Source organism: Heterodontus francisci, chromosome 2, assembly GCF_036365525.1.
Source record: "Heterodontus francisci isolate sHetFra1 chromosome 2, sHetFra1.hap1, whole genome shotgun sequence".
In the NCBI taxonomy this organism is placed as follows: Eukaryota; Metazoa; Chordata; class Chondrichthyes; order Heterodontiformes; family Heterodontidae; genus Heterodontus; species Heterodontus francisci.
In genome coordinates, this window is record NC_090372.1 from 221,968,849 (window position 1) to 221,991,466 (window position 22,618).

Here is a 22,618-nt window from a genome sequence, read left to right on the forward strand (position 1 = left end):
GGCCCAAAAGAAAGAAAGAACTTCAAAGCAACGATGACTGAAACATGTCCCTTACCCTGGCAGAACACAGAGGGTCGTTGACCTGCTTGCAGAGCTGGAGCCATGTCCTCCTCACAACCCTGCAGCTACTGACCTCCGCAACCAGCAACCACGCCTTCTTGGTGACCCGGGGAGGCCTCCTCCTTTTGTCTGTTGGTAAGAGGACCTCCTGCCTTGCCTCAGCCTCTTGGAGGAGGACATGCAGGGAGTCGTCTGAGAAACTTGGGGCCATGCGGTTGGCTCTCTCTGCCATTACTGCAAGTGGGTTCTGGTCCTCCAATGTTCTCAGGTAGATTTCTGGATATTGACTGAGTTGGCCCTTTAATTACAATGGCATTCCTTTCCCCCTCAGCCAGGTAGATGCCTAGTGTTCAGCTCTAGCTCCTCCCTTTCAGAGCCACTGAAGTGCTGAAAACCCTTTTACATGACTTTCAGCACCTTCTGCCAGTTCTAGCCCCACCCCCCCCTCACCCTCCCACACCCTTTTCAACCAGTAATCCGCCACCGAGACCTTATGGTCAGTTAGTGCTCGATCGAGGCGGCAGCTAAGCTTCCGCCTTCCCAGACTGCGGACCTGCCGGGACAGGTAAAATTCCAGCCTAGGTTTTCATTCTAGTTTCATTTGATTAATTGAATTTAAATTTTATCAGCTGCCGTGGTGGGATTTGAACTCATGCCTCCCATACATAAATCTAGACTCTGGATTACTGACCCAGTAACATTACCATTATGCTACTGTCCGTTCAGCCCAACTAGCTCCTGCTGGCCCCCGACCCACCAAGTGACCGAATAACCCGAATCAGATTTACCTGTCCGGTTTCCCGTATCTCTTCCCCCCCCCACCCCAACCCAATCCCAATCCAATGCAACTCGGAATGTTGACAGTTTCTGCCCCAACCACTAATCTTGGGAGTGAATCCCACTGCACTCTCTGTGTAGCAGTGTCTCCAGTCTCCTTCTCTACATCTCATATCTGGAACGTACTGTCTCAAAGCAGGTGGAAGCAGATTTAATTGTAACTGGGAAAAGGGAATTGGGAAAATACTTGAAAAGGAGAAATTTACAGGACTATGGGGAAAAAGCCAGGGAACTGGGATAATTTGTAAAAGGCAGGCCATGCTTGACTAATCCATTTGAAATTTTTGATGAAGTAACAGAGAAGGTTGGTGAAGAGAACGCAGTGGATGTTCTTTATGTGGATTTGAAGAAAGCATTTGATAAAGTGCCACGTAAATGGTTGGTTAACAAACTGAGGCTCATGGAATAGGAGGTCAGTTTCCAATTGGATAAAAAATTGGCTTAAGGACAGAAAACAGCGAGTCATGATAAATGGTTGCTTTTCAGACTGGAGGGTGGTAGACAGTGGTGTTTCCCCAAGGGTCAGTGCTGGGATCACTGCTGTTTTGCTGTATATATATGACTTGGATATTGGAATATAGAGTAGAATCTCAGAATGTGCCGATGATACCAAACTTGGGGGATTGGCAAACAGTGAGGATGATATAAACCACCTGCAAAAGGACATAGATAGGCTAGCAGAATGGGCCGAGTCATAGAGTCATAAAGTTATACAGCACAGAAACAGGCCCTTCAGCCCATCGTGTCTGTGCTGGCCATACAGCACCCAACTACTCTAATCGCATATTCCAGCACTTGGCCCGTAGCCTTGTATGCTTTGGCGTTTCAAGTGCTAATCTAAATACTTCTTAAATGTTGCCAGGGTTCCTGCCTCCACCACCTCTTCAAACAGTGCGTTCCAGATTCCAACCACCCTCTGGGTGATAAAATGCTTCCTCAAATCCCCCCTAAACCTCCTGCCCTTTACCCTAAGTCTATGCCCCCTTGTACTTGACCTCTTCGCTAAGGGAAAAAGTTTCCTCCTATCTAACCTCATAATATTGTACACCTCAATCAGGCCCCCTCTCAGCCTTCTCTGCTCCAAGGAAAACAACCCTAGCCTATCCAGTCTCTCTTCATAGCTGAAATGCTCCAGCCCAGGCAACATCCTGGTGAATCTGTTTTGCACCCTCTCCAGTGCAATCACATCCTTCCTATAATGTGGTGACCAGAACTGTACACAGTACTCCAGCTGTGGCCTAACTAGCATTTTATACAGCTTCATCATAACCTCCCTGCTCTTATATTCTATGCCTCGGCTAATAAAGGCAGGTATCCCATATGCCTTCCTAACCACCTTATCTACCTGTGCTGCTGCCTTCAGTGATCTATGGACAAGTACACCAAGGTCCTTTTGACTTTCTGTACTTTCTAGGGTCCTATCAACCATTGTATATTCCTTTGCCTTGTTAGTCCTCCCAAAATGCATAACCTCACACTTTTCAGGATTAAATTCCATTTGCCACTGCTCTGCCCATCTTACCAGCCCATCAATATCGTCCTGTAATCTAAGGATTTCCTCCTCACTATTTACAACACCACCAATTTTCATGTCATCTGTGAACTTACTGATCATACCTCCTATATTTACATCTAAATCTTTAATGTACACTACAGACAGCAAGGATCCCAGCACCGATCCCTGTGGTACACCACTGGTCACAGGCTTCCAATCGCAAGAGGTGGCAGATTGAATTTAATACAAGGAAATCTGAGGTGATGCATTTTGGCAGAAGGGATAGGATGAGGCACAGTGGCAGCAGTGTGTACCATCTACAAGATGCACTACAGCAACTCACCAAGGCTCCTTCGAAAGCACCTTCCAACCCACGACCTGTACCACCTAGAAGGACAAGGGCAGCAGATGCATGAGAACACCACCACCTGCAAATTCCCCTCCAAGTCGCATCCTGACTTGGAACTATATTGCTGTTCCTTCAGGCAGCTGGGTAACAGTTAGAGGTGGGAAGAGGTCAGTGCAGGGATCTCCTGTGGTCGTTCCCCTCAACAACAAGTATACAGTTTTAGATACTGTTGGGGGGGACGGCCTATCGGGGGCAGGCTGCAGTGACCGGGCCTCTGGCACGGGGTCCTGCACTGTGGCTCAGAAGGGAAGGAGGGAGAATGGGAGAGCACTAGTCATCGGGGACTCGATGGTGAGGAGTACGGACAGGCGGTTCTGTGGGCGCAGGCGAGACGCACGGATGGTTTGTTGCCTCCCTGGTGCCAGGGTCCGTGATGTTTGTGATCGCGTCTTCAGGATCCTTAAAGGGGAGGGGGAGCAGCCAGAGGTCGTGGTGCACATTGGCACCAACGACGTAGGAAGGAAGGGTGGCACAGATGTTAGAAGTGAGTTTAGGGAGTTAGGCTGGAAGCTGAAAGCTCGGACGGACAGAGTTGTTATCTCTGGTTTGTTGCCGGCGCCACGTGATAGTGAGGCTAGGAATAGGGAGAGAGCACAGCTGAACACGTGGCTGCAGGAATGGTGTAGGAGGGAGGGCTTCCAGTTCTTGGATAATTGGACTGCATTCTGGGGAAGATGGGACCTGTTCAAACAGGACGGGCTGCATCTGAACCAGAGGGGCACCAATATCCTGGGAGGGAGGTTTGCTAGTACTGTTCGGGAGGGTTTAAACTAGTTTGGGAGGGGGATGGGAACCGGACTTGTAATCCAGGGACCAGTGGGTCCACTCAGAAAGACAAAGAGTGTAGTGAGGTATTGGGGAAGGTAGCACTGTCGCAGAGGACAGATGGGCACGGAGAAGGGTTAAAGTGCGTATACTTCAACGCAAGAAGCATCAGGAATAAGGTGAGTGAATTGAAGGCGTGGATGGGCACTTGGGACTACGATGTTGTGGCCATCACTGAAACGTGGATAGGTGAGGGGGAGGAATGGTTTTTGGAGGTACCTGGTTATAGATGTTTTCATAAGATTAGGAATGGTGGTAAAAGAGGTGGGGGGGTGGCATTGTTAGTTAGAAATAGTGTAACAACTGCTGAAAGAATTTTCGAGGAGGATCTGCCGACTGAGGCACTGTGGGTTGAGGTCAGGAACAGGAAAGGAGCAGTCACCTTGATGGGAGTTTTCTATAGGCCCCCCAATAGCAGCAGGGAGGTGGAAGAGCAGATTGGGAAACAGATTTTGGAAAGGAGCAGAAGTCACAGGGTAGTAATTATGGGGGATTTCAACTTCCCAAATATTGATTGGCAACTCTTTAGATCGAATAGTTTGGATGGGGTAGTGTTTGTGCAGTATGTCCAGGAAGCTTTTCTGACTCAGTATGTAGACTGCCCGACCAGAGGGGAGGCAATATTGGATTTGGTACTAGGTAATGAACCAGGGCAAGTGATAGAGCTGTTGGTGGGCGAGCACTTTGGAGATAGTGATCACAATTCTGTAGCATTCACTGTGGTAATGGAGAGGGATAGGTATGTGCAACAGGGCAAGGTTTACAATTGGGGGAAGGGTAGATATGATGCTGTCAGGCAGGAACTGAGGAGCATAAGTTGGGAGCATATGCTGGCAGGGAAGGGCACGGTCGAAATGTGGAACTTTTTCAAGGAGCAGATAGTAGGGGCCATTGATAAGCATGTCCCTGTCAGACAGGGAAGGGATGGTCATGTGAGGGAACCGTGGTTGACAAGAGAGGTTGAGAGTCTTGTTAGGAAGAAGAAGGATGCGTATATAAAGTTGAGGAAAAAGGGCACAGGCATAGCTCTGGAGGGATACAAGATGGCCAGGAAGGATCTGAAGAAAGGGATTAGGAGAGCTAAGAGAGGGCATGAAAAATGCTTGGCGGGTAGGATAAAAGAAAACCCCAAGGCCTTTTACGCGTATGTCAGAAATATGAGGATGACTAGGGGGACCATAGGTCCGGTCAAGGACAATAGCGGGAGACTGTGTGTTGAGCCGGAAGAGATAAGTGAGGTTTTGAATGAGTACTTCTCTTCGGTATTTACGAACGAGAAGGGGTGTATTACTGAAGAGGACGGTGTGAAACAGACTGGTAAGCTCGAGGAAGTGCTCGTTAGGAGGGAAGATGTGTTGGGGTTTTTGAATAACTTGAAGATAGACAAGTCTCCCGGGCCTGACGGGGTATATCCAAGGATGTTATGGGAAGCAAGGGATGAAATTGCAGAGCCGCTGGCAATGATCTTTTCATCTTCTCTGCTGACGGGGGTGGTACCAGGTGATTGGAGGGTGGCAAATGTTGTGCCCCTGTTCAAGAAAGGGAATAGGAACAACCCTGGGAATTACAGGCCAGTTAGTCTTACTTCGGTGGTAGGCAAGTTGATGGAAAAGGTGCTGAGGGATAGGATTTCTGAGCATCTGGAAAGACACTGCTTGATTCGGGACAGTCAGCACGGTTTTGTGAGGGGTAGGTCTTGCCTCACAAGCCTGATTGAATTCTTTGAGCAGGTGACCAAGCAAGTGGATGAGGGTAAACCAGTGGATGTGGTGTACATGGATTTTAGTAAGGCATTTGATAAGGTCCCCCATGGTAGACTTATGGAGAAAGTCAGGAGGCATGGGATAGTGGGGAATGTGGCCAGTTGGATTAAGAATTGGCTAACTGATAGAAGGCAGAGAGTGGTCTTAGATGGTAAATACTCAGCCTGGAGCCCAGTTACCAGTGGCGTGCCGCAGGGATCAGTTCTGGGTCCTCTCCTGTTTGTGATTTTTATTAACGACTTGGATGAGGAAGTCGAAGGGTGGGTCAGTAAATTTGCAGATGATACAAAGGTTGGTGGAGTTGTGGATACCGAGGAGGGCTATTGTCGTCTGCAAAGGGACTTGGATAGGTTGCAGTGCTGGGCTGAAAAGTGGCAGATGGAGTTTAACCCTGAAAAGTGTGAGGTCGTCCATTTTGGAAGGACAAACATGAATGCAAAATACTGGGTTAACGGTAGGGTTCTTGGGCATGTGGAGGAGCAGAGAGACCTTGGGGTCTATGTGCATAGATCATTGAAAGTTGCAACTCAAGTGGATAGGGCTGTGAAGAAGGCATATGGGGTGTTAGCGTTCATTAGCAGAGGGATTGAATTTAAGAGCCGTGAGGTGATGATGCAGCTGTACAGGACCTTGGTAAGGCCTCATTTGGAGTACTGTGTGCAGTTCTGGTCGCCTCATTTTAGGAAGGATGTGGAAGCCTTGGAGAGGGTGCAGAGGAGATTTACCAGGATGTTGCCTGGAATGGAGAATAAGTCTTACGAGGAAAGGCTGAACATTCTAGGCCTCTTCTCATTAGAAAGGAGAAGGATGAGGGGTGACATGATAGAGGTTTATAAGATGATCAGGGGAATAGATAGGGTAGACAGTCAGAAACTTTTTCCCCGGGTGGAGCAAAGCGTTACAAGGGGTCATAAATTTAAGGTGAAGGGTGGGAGATATAAGGGGGATGTCAGGGGAAGGTTCTTTACCCAGAGAGTGGTCGAGGCATGGAATGCCTTGCCCGGGGAAGTTGTTGAGTCAGAAACTTTAGGGACTTTCAAAAGGCTTTTGGATAGGTATATGGATAAAGGAGAATGATGGGGTATAGATTAAATTGTCCTTGACAGAGGACAAAGGATCGGCACAACATTGTGGGCCGAAGGGCCTGTTCTGTGCTGTATGTTCTATGTTCTATGTTCTATGTTCACTGTCGCTGGGTCAAAATCCTGGAACTTCCTAACAGCACTGTGGGTGTACCAACCCCAAATGGACTGCAGCAGTTCAAGAAGGCAGCTCACCACCACCTTCTCAAGGGCAATTAAGGGATGGGCAATAAATGCTGGCCTAGCCAGCGACGCCCACTTCCCATGAATGAATAAAAAAATATATAGACCTAATGGTACAGTTCTAAAGAGTGTGCACAAACAGAGGGGCCTGGGGGTGCGTGTGCATCAATCTCTGAAGGTGGCAGGACATATTGAGAGAGTGGTTAGTAAAACATATGGGAACTTGGATTTCATAAATAGGGGCATTTTGTACAAAAGCAGGGAAGTTATGCCGAGCCTTTATAAAGTTCTGGTTCGGCCCCAGTTCTGGTCACCACACATCAGGAAGGATGTGAGGGTCCTTGAGAGGCTGCAGAGGAGATTTAGTAGAAATGTTCCAGTGAAGGGGGATTAGGTTTGGTTGGAGAGGCTGGGGTTGTTCTCCTTGGAGGAAAGGATATTGAGGGGAGATTTGATAGAGGTGTACAAGATTATGACTGGTTTAGATAAATTAGACAAGGAAAAACTGTTCCCATTAACAAATGGTACAAGGACTAGGGGACACAGATTGAACGTTTTGGACAAAAGATGCAGGGGGAATATGAGGAAGAACTTTTTTACACAGCGGGTGGTGATGACCTTGAACTCGCCGCCCACAAAAGGTGACGGAAGCTGAGACGATCAATGACTTCAAGAGGACGTTGGATGGATGGGCATTTGAAGGAAGCAAACTTGCAGGGCTACAGCGATCGGTCGGGTGAGTAGGGCTGACTGGATTGCTCCTCTGAGAGCCGGCATGGGCAAGACGGCCCAAATGGCCTCCTTCTATGCTGTAAACGACTACAACCCTATAAATTGAATAGTACTTTCAAAGAGTAAGCACAGGCACAATAGACTGAATGGTATCCTTCTGTGCTGGATGATTCAATGAGTTCATCTTGAATCTATGATTCCCCCCATACGTTCTGGCCCCCTCAGTCACTGGAAACAGTCTGTTTCTATCTACCTTGTTCCATCCACTCAATATTAAACACTTTCTAACCTGCTTCTTTCGAATGAACAAAAGCCCAATGATTCAGCACAGTGGTGCAGTGGTTAGCACCGCAGCCTCACAACTCCAGGGACCCGGGTTCGGTTCTGGGTACTGCCTGTGCAGAGTTTGCAAGTTCTCCCTGTGTCTGCGTGGGTTTTCTCCGGGTGCTCTGGTTTCCTCCCACAGCCAAAGACTTGCAGGTTGATAGGTAAATTGGCCATTATAAATTGTCACTAGTGTAGGTAGGGAATATGGGATTACTGTAGGATTAGTATAAATGGGTGGTTGTTGGTCGGCACAGACTCAGTGGGCCGAAGGGCCTGTTTCAGTGCTGTATCTCTAAATAAATAAATAAAAATAAAATATTTACACAGGCAGTGTACCTGTCACCCTGTACTGCACCTTCATGATCCTGGGAGAATGTGGAGTGCAACGCTGACAGTTACCGGCATAGAAAAGTGAAACATTGAGGAACCAGGAAACACAGCAAGTTTGAGTTAAAAGTGTTTATTTTTTAAAGAAACACAGGACAGAGGGAACTGGAAGACGAGATCTTTGAATCTTTCCGGCCTCCCTGGCTCAGAGTATTTTAAAAAGGAAACCATCAGCTGTTTCTCAAGATGTTTGAATCCACCTTGACTTTCTGTAAATGGCCCAGATTTATCACAGGATAGATGAATTCCAGCATTAGGTAATAACGGGAAATCAGGAAGGTACATCAAACAGCTTATTGAGGCAGGAACAGAACAGTACCTGATTAAAAAGTGTTCCTAGCAATTAGGAGGTAGCACAGGATTATTATCTACCGCATCAAACTGAGACCCAGGTAAAATTAGCACCATCCACGACTGCCAGACTTGGTTCTACACCAATAAACAAAGCTTGTAATGTAAATGCATCGTCCAGAGTGAGAATCCACAGCCTCCTCAGTAATTCACCAATTACAGAACCATTAAACATTAAGGTGCTGATCTGAAATGTTAACTTCGCTTCTCTCTCCGCTGATGCTGTCAGACCTGCTGAGTATTTCCAGCACTTTCTGTTTTTATTTCAGATTTTCAGCATCTGCAGTAATTTGCTTTTGGATAAAATCTCCTTGGTGCATTTTCAGGCATTGAGAGCGTTAACACAACATTGGAATAAATATCAAGCAGCCCTGTTCTGAAAGTTAATCACACTCTCACTTCAGTGCTGGATACACAACTAATATTAATTAGGAGACTAAATATTAATTAAGGAACTCACATGTTTGATCACTAAAACACACTGATGCAACCCAGCAATGGTGCAGAGTTAATTCACTAGTTGATTCAGGGAATAGTCATGTTTCACAGTCACTCAGCATCCTCCTTACCCTCAGCAGAATTCAGCATTAGGCTAACTCTCCCCAGGTGTGAGGGTGATTGGGATGTAAATCCCAAGCATCAATAGAATGGTTTAACTCCACATTGATTTCAGAGCTCGGGTGTTGGTCGGACTGCAGTAATTGTTGCTTTTTGCCCCCCTCATGTGTCGCCTGTGAATTGACGTCACAATTCCACTTTTGCCTTTCTGATAAAGGGTGGTCAGCAGTTCGTGACCTTTTACCATGAAGCCAAGTGATCAACTTGAGTGTCCAGCACATGGGATCCAATCAACATGCAGAGCTACAGAAGGGAAATATGCTTAATACAACACAGATTCTACCAGGACCACTCAGCTCCTGACCTCATTATAGCCTTGGTCCAAACATGGACTCCAGAGGTGAGGTGAGAGTGACTGTCCTTGACACCAAGGCAGCATTGGACTGAGTATGGCATCAAGGAGCCCAAGCAAAACTGAGGTCAATGGGAATCTTGAGAAAACTCTCCACTGGTTGGAGTCATACCGAGTGCAAAGGAAGATGGTTGTGGTTGTTGGAGGCCAATCATCACAGTCCCAGGACATCACTGCAGGAGTTCCTCAGGGTAGTGTCCTCAGCCCAACCATCTTCAGCTGCTCATCAATGACCTTCCCTCCATAAGGTCAGAAGTGGTGATTGCACAATGTTCAGCACCATTCACAGCTCCTCAGATACTGGAGCAGTCCAAGTCCACATGCAGCAAGACCTGGACAACATCCAGGCTTGGGCTGACAAGTGGCAAGTAACATTTGCACCACACAAGTGCCAGGCAATGACCAACTCTAACAAGAGAGAATCTAACCATCTCCCCTTGACATTCAACAACATTACCATTGCTGAATCCCCCCATCATCAATATCCTGGGCGCTATCATTGAGCAGAAACTGAACTAGACCAGTCATATAAATACTGTGACTACAAGAGCAGGTCACAGGCTGGGAATCCTGTGGTGAATAACTCACCTCCTGACTCCACAAAGCCTGTCCACCATCTACAAGGCACAAGTCAGGAGTGTGATGGAATACTCTCCACTTGCCTGGATGGGTGCAGCTCCAACAACACTCCAGACGCTCAACACCATCCAGGACAAAACAGCCCATTTGATTGGTACCCCATCCACCACCTTCAACATTCAGTCCCTCCATCCCATGAAAAGAATAAAATAAAAAAACTCAATGGACAACTGGGAGCCATAATGTTGAGACTGTACTTGGCTGATTGTCAATATTGTTATTTGTGGGTCTATTGATCAATAATAATATTATTGTCAGTTGTGTTCAGAGTATGGGCAATGATCCGAAGATTGGCTGATGGAGCCACTCTGTGTAACAACTGTTATTCACTTCCTATTTCAGCCCAGTCCTATCCCATCTGACAGACACTTACTTGCCAGGGGTCACAGGACAGCTGAAACCTGGGCTGGTTCGACACCTTCCTGAACCTGTGATACTGCTGCAACTCCAACTGAGGGTCATCTAACTCTGACCACACCCTCCCCCACTCCCCCGCCCCCAGCTTTTAAGATGATTAAAATCTCACTCAGCTATCTCCCTGCCCAGATATTCATGAAGCAATAACAAGCTGAAGATCAAACAAGGAGGCACTAAACCAACATCAACAAGAACAGAATACGTGCTGGAACTGGAAATCGGGACTTAACAAGACGATGGATTAATTAGCCTGCGTGGATCCCTTCACCTAATTTGGACAGGATTGCATTGATATCGCTACGTAGAGGTTGTACTGGACATTCTTTACTAAACCTATCCTTCCGCTACACCTCGGCATTTACCCAGCAACCCTTCCCCACTGCCCTGCTGACAACATTGTCAGGTTTCAGGCCTCATCTCTCTCTTTTGACTGCAATTTAGTTTTTATTTCCTTCCATTGTACCCTGGCACCTGTTTAAACATCAAGCAATTTGTTCCCCTCACTAAGGCACTTGATATTGTGACATTTACCCCATCCCCCATCCCCGCCCCCACTCCCCCAGTGAATGGGGACGCTGGCTCCGCTGTTTAAGAATACTGTTTGATGAAATCCAGGTAGAAAGCCTTCAGCTTGCTCAGGAGAACCTTCAGTTTCTCAGTCTTGGGTAGAATGGTCATCCTGAGGGGGAGTAAATACAATAAAACACAATGAAAATCATGATTTAAGAGCGTATTCCACTGAACTGCCCAATCTTAAATGTAAAAATTTCCATCCTTGTTTTCAAACCTCTCCCTATCTCTGTAATCTCCTCACGACCCTCCTCTAATCTGCACTCCTCGAATTCTGGCCTCTTGAACATCCCTGATTTTAATCACTCCACCATTGGCGGCCGTGCATTCAGTTGCCTCGGCCCCAATTCTGGAATTCCCTCCCTCCCTCCGCCTCTCCACCCTGCTTTCCTCCTTTAAAACCTACCTCTTTGACAAAATGTTTGGCCACCTGTCTCCATATCAAATTTTGTTTAATAATGCTCCTGTGAGGTAACTTGGGATGTTTTATTATGCTAAAGGTGCTACTATATAAATAAGGTGTTGTTGTTATACTGTACATGCTTTCCTTCAATATTACTCTCGTGCTAAACATGTTCAAACTCTTTGCAATTGATTATTGCTTGAAACACCACTACCTCCAAGTCACACACCATCCTGACTTGGAACTATATCACCGTTCCTTCACTGTCGCTGGGTCAAAATCCTGGAACTCCCTTCCTAACAGCACTGTGGGTTTACCTACCCCACATGGACTGCAGCGGTTCAAGAAGGCAGCTCACCACCACCTTCTCAAGGGCAATTAGGGATGGGCAATAAATTCTGGCCTGGCCAGTGACACCCACATGCCAGGAACGGATAAAAAAAATCTGTGTCCTGTGAGCAAATACTGTGTGTGAACTTCTCCCACGTGTCAGAAGCTGCATGGTTCTCTCAGGTGAAGTTTCATGCTCTTTTTTACATGGAGGGAAAAGGTCAGAACCTCAGACAATGAACTAACTTCAACAGACCTGCTTAAAACCTGCTAAAACTGCACACTGTATTCCAGGTGTGGTCTCACCAAAACCCTGTCCAACTGTAGCAAGATTTCCTTATTCCTATACTTCAATCCCCTTGCAATAAAGGCCAACATACTATTTGCCTTCCTAACTGCTTGCTGTCCCTGCATGCTAAATTTCAGTGATTTGTGTACAAGGACACCCAGGTTTCTCTGATCAATATTTACTCTCAGAGTAAATTTTTTCCCAGAGTGGGGGATTCAATTACAAGAGGACACGAGTTCAAAGTGAGAGGGGAAAAGTTTAGGGGGGATATGATTGGAAAGTTCTTTACGCAGAGGGTGGTGGGTGCCTGGAACGCGTTGCCAGCGGAGGTGGTAGACGCGGGCACGATAGCGTCTTTTAAGATGTATCTAGACAGATACATGAATGGGCAGGAAGTAAAGAGATACAGACCCTTAGAAAATAGGCGACAGGTTTAGATAGAGGATCTGGATCGGCGCAGGTTTGGAGGGCCGAAGGGCCTGTTCCTGTGCTGTAATTTTCTTTGTTCTTTTGTTCTCTCTCATCTTTTAAAAAATTATCTGCTTTTCTATTCTGACTACTCGTGAATAACCTCACATTTTCCCATGTTATACTGCATCTGTCACCTTGTTATCCACTCACTTAGCCTGTCTATATCTCTTTGCAGCCTCTCTGTGTCCTCCTCACAGCTTACATTCCCACCTAGCTTTGTATCATCTGCAAACTCGGATCCATTACACTTAGTCCCTTCATCCAAGTCATTGCTATAGCTTGGAAGTAGCTGACGCCCCAGCACTGACCCCTGTAGCACCCAGCTAGTTACAACTCACCAACATGAAAAGGTCCCATTTATTTCTAGTCTGTTTATGTCCATTAACCAAACCTCAGTCTCTGCCAACATATTACCCTCAATCCCAAACACAAGTCATTATCAAACAAATTTTAACACCAAGCCACAAAAGGAGATATTAGGTCAGATGACCAAAAGCTTGGTCAAAAATGTAGATTGTACGGAGAGTCTTAAAGGAGGAGAGAGAAGTGGAGAGATTGAGGGAGGGAATTCCAGATCTTAGGGCCTCGGCAGCTGAAGGCATGGCTGCCAATGGTGGAGCTGTAATATTGGGGTTTGCTCAAGAAGCCAGAATTCGAGGAGTGCAGAGATCTCGGAGAGTTGTGATGCTGGAGGAGATTATAGAGATAGGGAGGGGCGAGGACATGGAGGGAATTGAAAACAGGATAAGAAATTTAAAATCACATATATAGACATGTGTTATGGACAAACAGTGGCTTCAAGTGTGTACAGCAGCACAGACCCAGGCAGGGAGTAGAGGCTGTTACTCTCATCTCAGACTCAGAGGGTCATGGACTCAATCCCCACTTCAGAGACTTCAGCACTTAACCCAGGCTGACACTGCTAGTATAGTACTGTGGCAAGGCCACGCCGTCGGAGGAGGGGCACTGCCACACCATCGGAGGAGGGGCACTGCCACACCGTCGGAGGAGGGGCACTGCCACACCATCGGAGGAGGGGCACTGCCACACCGTCGGAGGAGGGGCACTGCCGTACAGTCGGAGGAGGGGCACTGCCACGCCGGCAGAGGAGGGGCACTGCCACACCGTCGGAGGAGGGGCACTGCCACACTGTCGGAGGAGGGGCACTGCCGCGCTGTCGGAGGAGGGGCACTGCCACGCCGGCAGAGGAGGGGCAGTGCCGCGCTGTCGGAGGAGGGGCACTGCCACGCCGGCAGAGGAGGGGCACTGCCACACCGTCGGAGGAGGGGCACTGCCACACCGTCGGAGGAGGGGCACTGCCGCGCTGTCGGAGGAGGGGCACTGCCACGCCGGCAGAGGAGGGGCACTGCCACACCGTCGGAGGAGGGGCACTGCCACGCCAGCGGAGGAGGGGCACTGCCGTGCCGGCGGAGGAGGGGCACTGCCGCGCCGGCGGAGGAGGGGCACTGCCACACCGTCGGAGGAGGGGCACTGCCGCGCTGTCGGAGGAGGGGCACTGCCGCGCCATTGGAGGAGGGGCACTGCCACGCCGGCGGAGGAGGGGCACTGCCACGCCGGCGGAGGAGGGGCACTGCCGCACCGTCGGAGGAGAGGCACTGCTGCGCCGGCGGAGGAGAGGCACTGCCGCGCTGTCAGAGGCCCTGTCTTTCAGATGAGACATTAAAACCAAAGACCCATCTACTATCTGAATACTGAGTGCACTCGAAAAGTCCTTCACTGGCTGTGAAGTGCTGTAGGCTGTTCTGAGTTAGTGACAGGCGCTATAGCAATGCAAATCGACTGTGTACCTGAAATGATAGGTGCCTTCTCTCTGTCCAAACCCACTCCCTGGAACCACACAAATGCCGGTGTCCTCCAGCAGCTTCATACAGAAAAACATGTCCGGAGCCTGTCCCGCAGCCTGTCAGCAAAGGACAGCCAATTAGATTCCGTTAGGGGCAGCATTTGGATCCCCTGCTCTACAGCTTCTGTTACTGGACTCGCAAGCCACAGAATGTGCGTTCAAATCCTACCAGTACAGCCTGAGAATCTGAATTTAATGAAAAAAATCTGGAGATAAAAAGCTGGTCTGAGTAAAAGTGACCATGAAGCTGTCATAAAAATCAATACGGAGCTTTAGGGAAGGGAATCTGCTGTCCTTACCCAGTCTGGGCTATATATGACTCCACACCCACACCAACGCGGTTGACTCTGCCTCTGAAAGACGCTCAATTGAATCAGAACTACTCAGGCTTCAGGAAGATCCATCACTGCCTTCTCGGGGAAACTAGGGATGTCGTTAGTGATGTATCATCGATAGACTTTGATGGTATCGGGAATTATCTCAAATATCATCCATGAGCTGACTGAATGTTGGAACAGGCTTGAGGGGCTGAATGGCCTCCTCCTGTCCCTGTCATTTCTGATGTAGCCTGCTCAAATCCTTTATGTTTGGGTGGGAGGCGGTGATGAGAACTGGAAGGTGCTGACACCTGGGAACGGGAGGGGATTGGACAGATAGGGAGGAACCATTTCCTCGGAATAAAATTGGAGAATAATAGGAATAAATATTAAAATTGGAGTGAGGCCGTCTAGGAGTGAAATCAGAAGCACTTATTTACGCAAAGGGTAGTACAGATTTGGACCCAATGTTTATCCGTCTTCATATTTCACGAACACCTCTGGTCCTGAATGGAATGCTGTGAGGTTTACGATGTGAGATGCTCCACAGAATCCTGGGTTGCAGTGGATCAGAAGGATCAAATCATCCAGCGGTTATCAAAGCTTTACCTGAGCTGCCTCAATGGCCTTGGGTGGGATCTCAATCCTGGGAAACGAGTACATGGCTCCTTGCACAGGGTTACAGCGGATCCCAGGGGTATCACTGAATACCACTTCCGTCATTTGTGCCCTTTCTGCCAAACTGCTCAGCACGTGTTGCTTCTCCTGGGGAAAGATCATGCAGAGGACAAAAATGAACATCTGTGGCACATGGGCCTCACTTACTGAGGCCAGAATTCCCAGAGACACTTGGAGACAGGTTAGTACCAGCACCAAGGAAAACCCATCCAGCTACAGCACGGGGTTAGATACAGAGCAAAGCTCCCTCGACACTGTCCCCATCAAACACTCCCAGGACAGGTACAGTACGGGGTTAGATACAGAGTAAAGCTCCCTCTACACTGTCCCCATCAAACACTCCCAGGACAGCTACAGCACGGGGTTGGGGGATCGCTCCGGTCCCCAGCGCGGCCAAGCGTCGGTGGAGAAGATCAGGGGACTGATCAGCTCCCTTAACTTGGTGGACGTCTGGCGGAATCTCCATCCCGACTCCAGCGCCTTCACGTGGAGGTCTGGAGGAGGGGGGTCGCGAATCGACCGCCTCTACATTTCGCAGGCGTACGTCTCCCGCATTTTGGCGGCCTCCATGCGGCTGGTGCCGTGCTCGGACCACCGCCTGGTGTGGGCGGAGTTTACTCCGCTCCGCACGCGGGCGGGGTCCGCGTACTGGCACTTTAACAACCGGCTGCTGGAGGACGTGCGATTTCGGGACTCGTTCTGTCGATTCTGGGCCGACTGGAGAAGGAAGCAGGGGGGCTTCCCCTCCTTGAGGCTATGGTGGGATGTGGGCAAGACTCACAGCCGCGTCTTCTGTCAGGAGTACGCGAAGGGGTCGACCAAGAGGCGGGAAGCCGAGATCGGGCGCCTTGAGAGGGAGGTGCTCGACTTGGAGTCCCGCCTCGGTCATGCCGTCGCGGACCCGGCCCTGTGGCAGGCGTACAAAGAGAAGAAGGGCGCGCTGAGGAACCTGCAGCTCATAGGGTCCCGAGGCGCGTACGTGAGGTCGCGGATCCAGATCCTGGAAGATTTGGACCGCGCCTCACCCTTCTTCTATTCGCTGGAAAAATGGCGGAGGGTCCGTAAGCAGCTCGTCGAGCTGCTGGCCGACGACGGATCCTCCATCACGGATCCGGAGGGAATGGGCCTCCTGGTCCGTACTTATTACAGTGCGTTGTTCTCTCCGGATCCGTCCAGCGAGGATGCGCGCAGAGTTTTGTGGGAGGACCTGCCGCAGGTCAGCCCGGAGGGCGCCGAAGGATTGGAGGCTCCGCTCACGTTGGCGGAGCTGACTGGCGCCCTCCACCAGCTCTCGAGGGGCAAATCCCCAGGGCTGGATGGGTTGACCGTGGAGTTCCTCAGGGCGTTCTGTGACGTCCTGGGGGACGATTACGCGCGGGTCCTGGGGGAAAGCCTGGCGACCGGGGAGATGCCCCTCTCGTGGCGCAGGGCGGTCATCGTCCTGCTGCCGAAGAGGGGCGATCTCCGCCTGCTTAAAAACTGGCGTCCGGTCTCCCTCCTCAGCACGGATTATAAGATCTTTGCCCGGGCTATGTCTACCCGCCTGGGCTCCGTGCTGGCCCACATGATCCACCCCGACCAGTCCAACACGGTCCCGGGCTGGTCCATCCAGGACAACATCCACCTGGTCCGGGACCTGATCCATCTTTCCCAGAGGACTGGTCAGTCGGTCGCCTTTCTCTCCCTCGATCAGGAGAAGGCGTTCGACAGGGTGGATCACGATTACCTTTTCGAGACTCTGCGCGCTTTCGGACTCGGGCCGCATTTTGTGGCCCGGGTCCGACTTTTATATGCCGCCGCAGAGTGTCCAGTCAAAGTTAACGGGTCCTTGACGGCGCCCCTTCGCTTTGGGAGAGGAGTGCGTCAGGGGTGCCCCATGTCCGGCCAATTGTATACCATCTGCGTGGAGCCCTTCCTGTGCCTGCTTCGCAGGAGGTTGACGGGATTGGCTCTGCGCGAGCCGGCCATGCGGGTCGTCCTCTCGGCTTACGCCGACGACGTGCTCCTCGCAATCACAGATCCCGTTGACTTGTGGAGGATGCGCGACTGCCAGCAGACCTTTTCTGCCGCGTCCTCCGCGAGGATCAATTGGGAGAAATGTTCCGGACTCCTGGTTGGTCAGTGGCGGGTGGACTCCCTGCCGGAGGAGATGACACCTTTTGCGTGGAGCACCACGCACCTCCTCTATCTGGGAGTCCACCTTAGCCCCGCTGAGGAAGCCTGGCTGGCAAACTGGCAGGAGTTGGAGGCGAAAGTCACCGCTCGGCTGGGGCGCTGGAAAGGACTGCTCCGAGTGCTTTCCTACAGGGGCCGAGCGTTGGTCATAAACCAACTGGTAGCCTCCATGCTGTGGTACCGGTTGGTCACTTTGGCCCCGCCCCCTGTATTTGCCACCAAGATCCAGAAGAAACTCGTCGATTTCTTCTGGGGCAAGAGGAAACACTGGGTCTCTGCCGCGGTCCTGAGTCTCCCGATCGAGGAGGGTGGTCAGTCGCTGGTGTGCGTCCGCACCCAGGCTGCGACTCTCCGCCTTCGGACCCTGCAGAGATACCTGTACGTCGAGCGTCCTCCCAGATGGTGTGCGCTGGCGATGTATTTTTTCCGCCAGTGTCACTGCCTTCAAGACGACACGCAGCTCCTGGTGGAGTCCGTTAGCTGCGCCTCTCTGAGGGAGTTGCCTGTCTTTTACCGGGATCTTTTCCGAGTCTGGAACATGGTCGCCTCCAGTCAGGGCGCTCCCCCGCCGGCGGAGGAGAGCGCCTCGGCTGTCCGGGCGGCCGACTCCGGGGACGGTCCGGCGGGCGCAGGAGTAGCCGAAACCCCCGGGACGTCCCTCACTGCGGGTGGCGAGGGGGCTCGGGAGTGCGGAGCGATCCCGGCCGAGCTGACCCCCGCTCGGCCGGAACTGCTCATCGGACCCAGGCCCCGAAACCATCCTCGGGAGCCGGTCCCGCACAACCCGAGCCGCCTCTCGGAAATGCCCTCCGTGCCATTCCAATCGGCGCGGAGGGGTTTCCTGTACGGGCTGCTCCTGCACACTCTCCACTTCCTCGCCCTCGTCAGCCGGCCGGACACGCCTTGGCGGTCCGCGTTGCAATCTGGCGGCGAGGGGAAACCCCGATGGAGGTCTCTCTACGCGGGAGTCTTCCCCCTTTACATCGGGGACCTGGGGTGGAGGGTGCTGCACAGAGCAGTCCCGTGCAATCGGCTTTTAAGTAGGTTCACGGACTCCCAGGCCACCTGTACTTTCTGCGGCCTGGACGAGTCCGTGTTCCACATTTATACGGAGTGTGCGAGGTTGCAGCCCCTCTTTGAGTATCTGAAGGGGCTGCTCCTCAAATTCTGGCTGCACTTCAGTCCCACGCTCCTGATCTTTGGGCACCCAGTGCGGAGGGGCTTGGGCCGGGAGGAGGATCTCCTCGTCGGTCTGCTCCTGGGCCTGGCCAAGGTGGCAATTCACAGGTCCAGGTTGCGGGCCATCGGGGGGTCCGTCCTCCCCGATTGCCTGCCCCTCTTCCGCGGTTACGTTCGCGCCCGGGTGTCCCTGGAAAAGGAGCATGCGGTGTCCGCCGGTACGCTTGAGGCCTTCCGCGACCGGAGGGCACCGCGGGGACTGGAGTGCATTGTCGACGCCGAGAATGGCATTTTAATTTGAGTTTTTTGTTTATTTATCTGGTTTTAATAAAGTTATTTTAAAAATATAAGTGTGTATATAAAGGGGGCCTGAGGAATAAAGGCCCCCTCGACATATAAAATATATACAATGGGGGCCTGAGGAATAAAGGCCCCCTCGACATATAAAATATATATAATGGGGGCCTGAGGAATAAAGGCCCCCTCGACAAAGAAAAGAAAAAAAAAAAACGGGGGTTAGATACAGAGTAAAGCTCCCTCTGCACTGTCCCATCAAACACTCCCAGGACAGGTACAGCACGGGATTGGCTGGGCAATTTGGAGCCAGCAATCAGGGGGAGCAGCTGCACCTGTGCTGCAGCAACTGCAGAGTGGAGAGTGGAATAACTGCAAAGAGGTGACTATAGAGTGGAGACAGCTGCATTTACTGAGGAACTGTTGCACTTTTTCAAGGATTAAGAAGACCTGCAAGTCATTTTGGAGAGGTGGGTGTTGGAGCACCAGAGAACTGTTGGTTGTTTGGACTGTTGGGGGAGGGAGGAGGCACCAGAAGATCCAGGGGTGGGGCTGCCAAATTCTATAGGGAGCCCTTGTATTTGGTCTTGTGTTTATCTGCCATCCTGCACAAAAGGGGCTCCCTCCCCACCCTCAACTGTGTGGCTCGGGACGGCTGGAGCTGCCCGGCTGAAGACTATCTTTATACAACAACAGAAAAGGGAGAGAACCGGGCGGCTCTAGCCGACCCGGGCGAAGAGCCCTCCCCTAACTGGAAGATTGAATTATAGACTCTGCAGGAAGGTGCTCCAACCACCAAGTGAACTGTAACATCCTCGCAGCTGTTCTCTCTCTTACATCACTCGGCCACCTATTCTCTCCTCTCCTTGTCCTTTTCAACCCTATCCTCCTCTACTCCCATCCCCACCTCCCCCATCATATTGTTTGTGTTAAAGAAAACTGTCGTGTGCTTGGTTTCTTGGGGGTGGGCGTAGCTCTGCGACCCCATGGCAAGCCCCTCTTCGCCGGTGGCGGGGCCTTCCCGTTCATATGCTGCTGCGGCTGCTGCAGCTGCACCTGTTGCCCCATCACCGTTTGCTTTATTAACATCGAAGCATGGGGTCAAGAGCTACGTCCACCCGAACATGACTATAGAGGCATGCGTGAAAGTAATGGCCGAGGTTGTCGGCCCTTCGGCCATTGTTGCAGCCTCTAAAATGTACGGGAAGGCAGTGTTTTTCCTGAAGACCGAGCGGGCGGTGTCCCTGGCTCTGAGCAAGGGGCTCACCGTGGGCGGGACCTTTCTGCCAGTGGACCCCCTGGAGGCCACTGCGCAAAGGCTCATTTTATCCAATGTCCCGCCCTTCGTTCCTGGTGAGCTCCTCCTTCCCCACCTGCACCATCTGGGGGAGGTAAAGACGGGGCTCACCCCAGTCCCGCTCGGTCTTCGGGAGAACAGCCTCCGACACGTGTACTCCTTCTGCCGCAAGTTATTCATGCAGCTGGCGCGGGAGGAGGTGACAGAGGGCCACTTCAATGTAGAATTCCAGGGGACGGCCTACCGCGTCTTCTGGACCTTGGACGGGGTGCGGTGCCATGTCTGTAAGGGGGTGGGGCATGTTCGTAAGAACTGCCCCAACATCCCGGCTGCCAACTCCAACTCGGCGGCCCAGGGTGGCGACGCTGCACCTCCTCCCACCCCCACTACACCACCACCAGATACCATTCAGTCGGTACCGGAGGCTGTGGTTTTCACAGCCTCCGGCAGGGAAGGGGGTGACCGTCCAAGTGGAAGGAAAGCGCGGAGGAGAAATAAACATCGAGAGGCGCGTCCCCTGGATACCGTGACACTACCCAAGTCTGAGCTCAGCACAAAGCCCGATCTCGGGAAGTCAACTTGCCCCAGTGCTGGGCTCAGGCCCAGGGTGAATAAAAAAAAGGAGAGTGTGGAGGTGGAGGCCTCTGATGATATGGAGGTCTCTGAGCCTCTGCGCCCTGGTGGGAAAAAGAGGAGAAGGCACCCCTCCACAGAGGTAATGAGGGGCCCTGAGGCGCAGGGCCCGTCTGTTAGAGGGGAGCCGTCTCCTGTCTCGGGTCCCCAGGTTTCCCCTACCGCTACCACCAAGGCTACAAAGTCCGGGCAGGAGCTCCCGATTCCTCAGGATGGAGGGGAGGGGAAGGCCCCGGTACATGAGGCTCCTCCTGAAGGGGTAAGTGGGACGCAGCTTGTGGTGGGGGAGCCTGAGGACTCCGCCCATTCTACCACTGCTACTGGTTCGGCTGCCCTGAGTGAAGGGGAGGGCGAGGCCCCAGAGGGTCGGCCCTCCCAGCCGGATTCCACCACCAACCTAGAGACACCCGACCCGGTTATAACCGAGAATGCTGCCCCATCTGCTGGGCCTGTGGGTGCTGGCGGAGCGGGAGATGGCCTCCTCTCTCCGCCTCTAGTCTCGGCTCCGGCTGGTTTTCCGGAGTCGGGAACTTCTGTCTCCCCTGGACCACTCATTGGCCTGGGGACGGAGGTGGAGGGGGGTCCTGAACCGCTAGTGCCTACAGGCTCCAGTTTCACAATAGAACCCAGAGAGGACTCCTCCGCCATCGATCCTGGGGGTGGGATCGCGACGGAGGCGGGACCAGCTGGCGCGGCCGGGACGTCCGCCCCACAGTGTGCGGTGGGCGTGTCGGCCGTTGGCGGTGACGACCCGGAGGAGGAGTGGGATTCGGTGGGGGGCACGGAGGATGATCTTGATTCCATCGCCAGTGAGGTGGTGGAGTCCCTCGTGCCTCCCACCGAATCTCCCCTCATCCCCACGGCGGAACTCTGGGATTTCCTCGCTGTTTGCAGGGGCTGCCGCAATAAAGTTCAGCTGGCCCTCGACCGCTGGTCGAATCTGGCGCTGATCATCCAGTCCGTCCGTGCTGCCCTGAAGATAACGAGCAAGCGCGCGGGCGTGAAACTGGTTGAGAGGCGCCGTTTTAATGTGTTCCTCAATGGGTTGCTGGGGGAGTGGAGGGCCAGGTGCACTTCCACTCCCTCCTCACAGTGAGCTGTTGGTGACGGGTTTTAAGTACCTTTGACATGAAGATAACCATAGCCAGCCTCAACATCAACGGCAGCAGGGGGTCTCACTGCAGATTTCACAATCTCTCAGTCCTTAGGGAAGGGAGATACGCGGTGCGCTTTCTGCAGGAAACCCACACCGTTCCGGGAGACGAAGCCACCTGGCTCCTGGAGTGGCAGAGTGGGGTCTACATGAGTCACCTCACCCCTATTTCTAGTGGGGTGGCTATCTTGTTGGCCCCGACATTTCAGCCGGAGATCTTGGGGGTCAAGGAGCGAGTGCCGGGCCGCTTGCTCCACCTCGCCGTTCGCCTGGGTAGCGTGCCGCTCCACTTTGTGAACGTGTATGCGCCCAGGACCGGCGCGTTGCAAGCGCGCTTCTTTGAAGAAGTGTCCGCTATCTTGAGCTCCATCGATAGCGGCGAGTGCATCATCCACGGGGGGGATTTTAACTGCACCATCGAGGTGGGGGATCGCTCCGGTCCCCAGCGCGGCCAAGCATCGGTGGAGAAGTTGAGGGGACTGATCAGC

General features: G+C 51.9%; 1 protein-coding gene across 2 annotated transcripts in view; it reads right to left on the reverse strand.

The window, feature by feature from the left end:
- Positions 1-8,157: 8,157 nt before the first annotated feature.
- Positions 8,158-22,618, reverse strand: part of LOC137351644 (alanine aminotransferase 2-like) — a 108,210-nt gene continuing 93,749 nt past the window's right edge. For both annotated transcript variants that reach the window (XM_068016307.1, XM_068016299.1), the window contains 3 exons: positions 15,331-15,486; positions 14,349-14,461; positions 8,158-11,156 (listed from right to left, as the gene is read on the reverse strand). In XM_068016307.1, the coding sequence (XP_067872408.1) occupies positions 11,066-11,156; positions 14,349-14,461; positions 15,331-15,486 (360 nt within the window). In that variant the 3' untranslated portion in view covers positions 8,158-11,065. The remainder of the gene's footprint in view (positions 11,157-14,348; positions 14,462-15,330; positions 15,487-22,618) is intronic.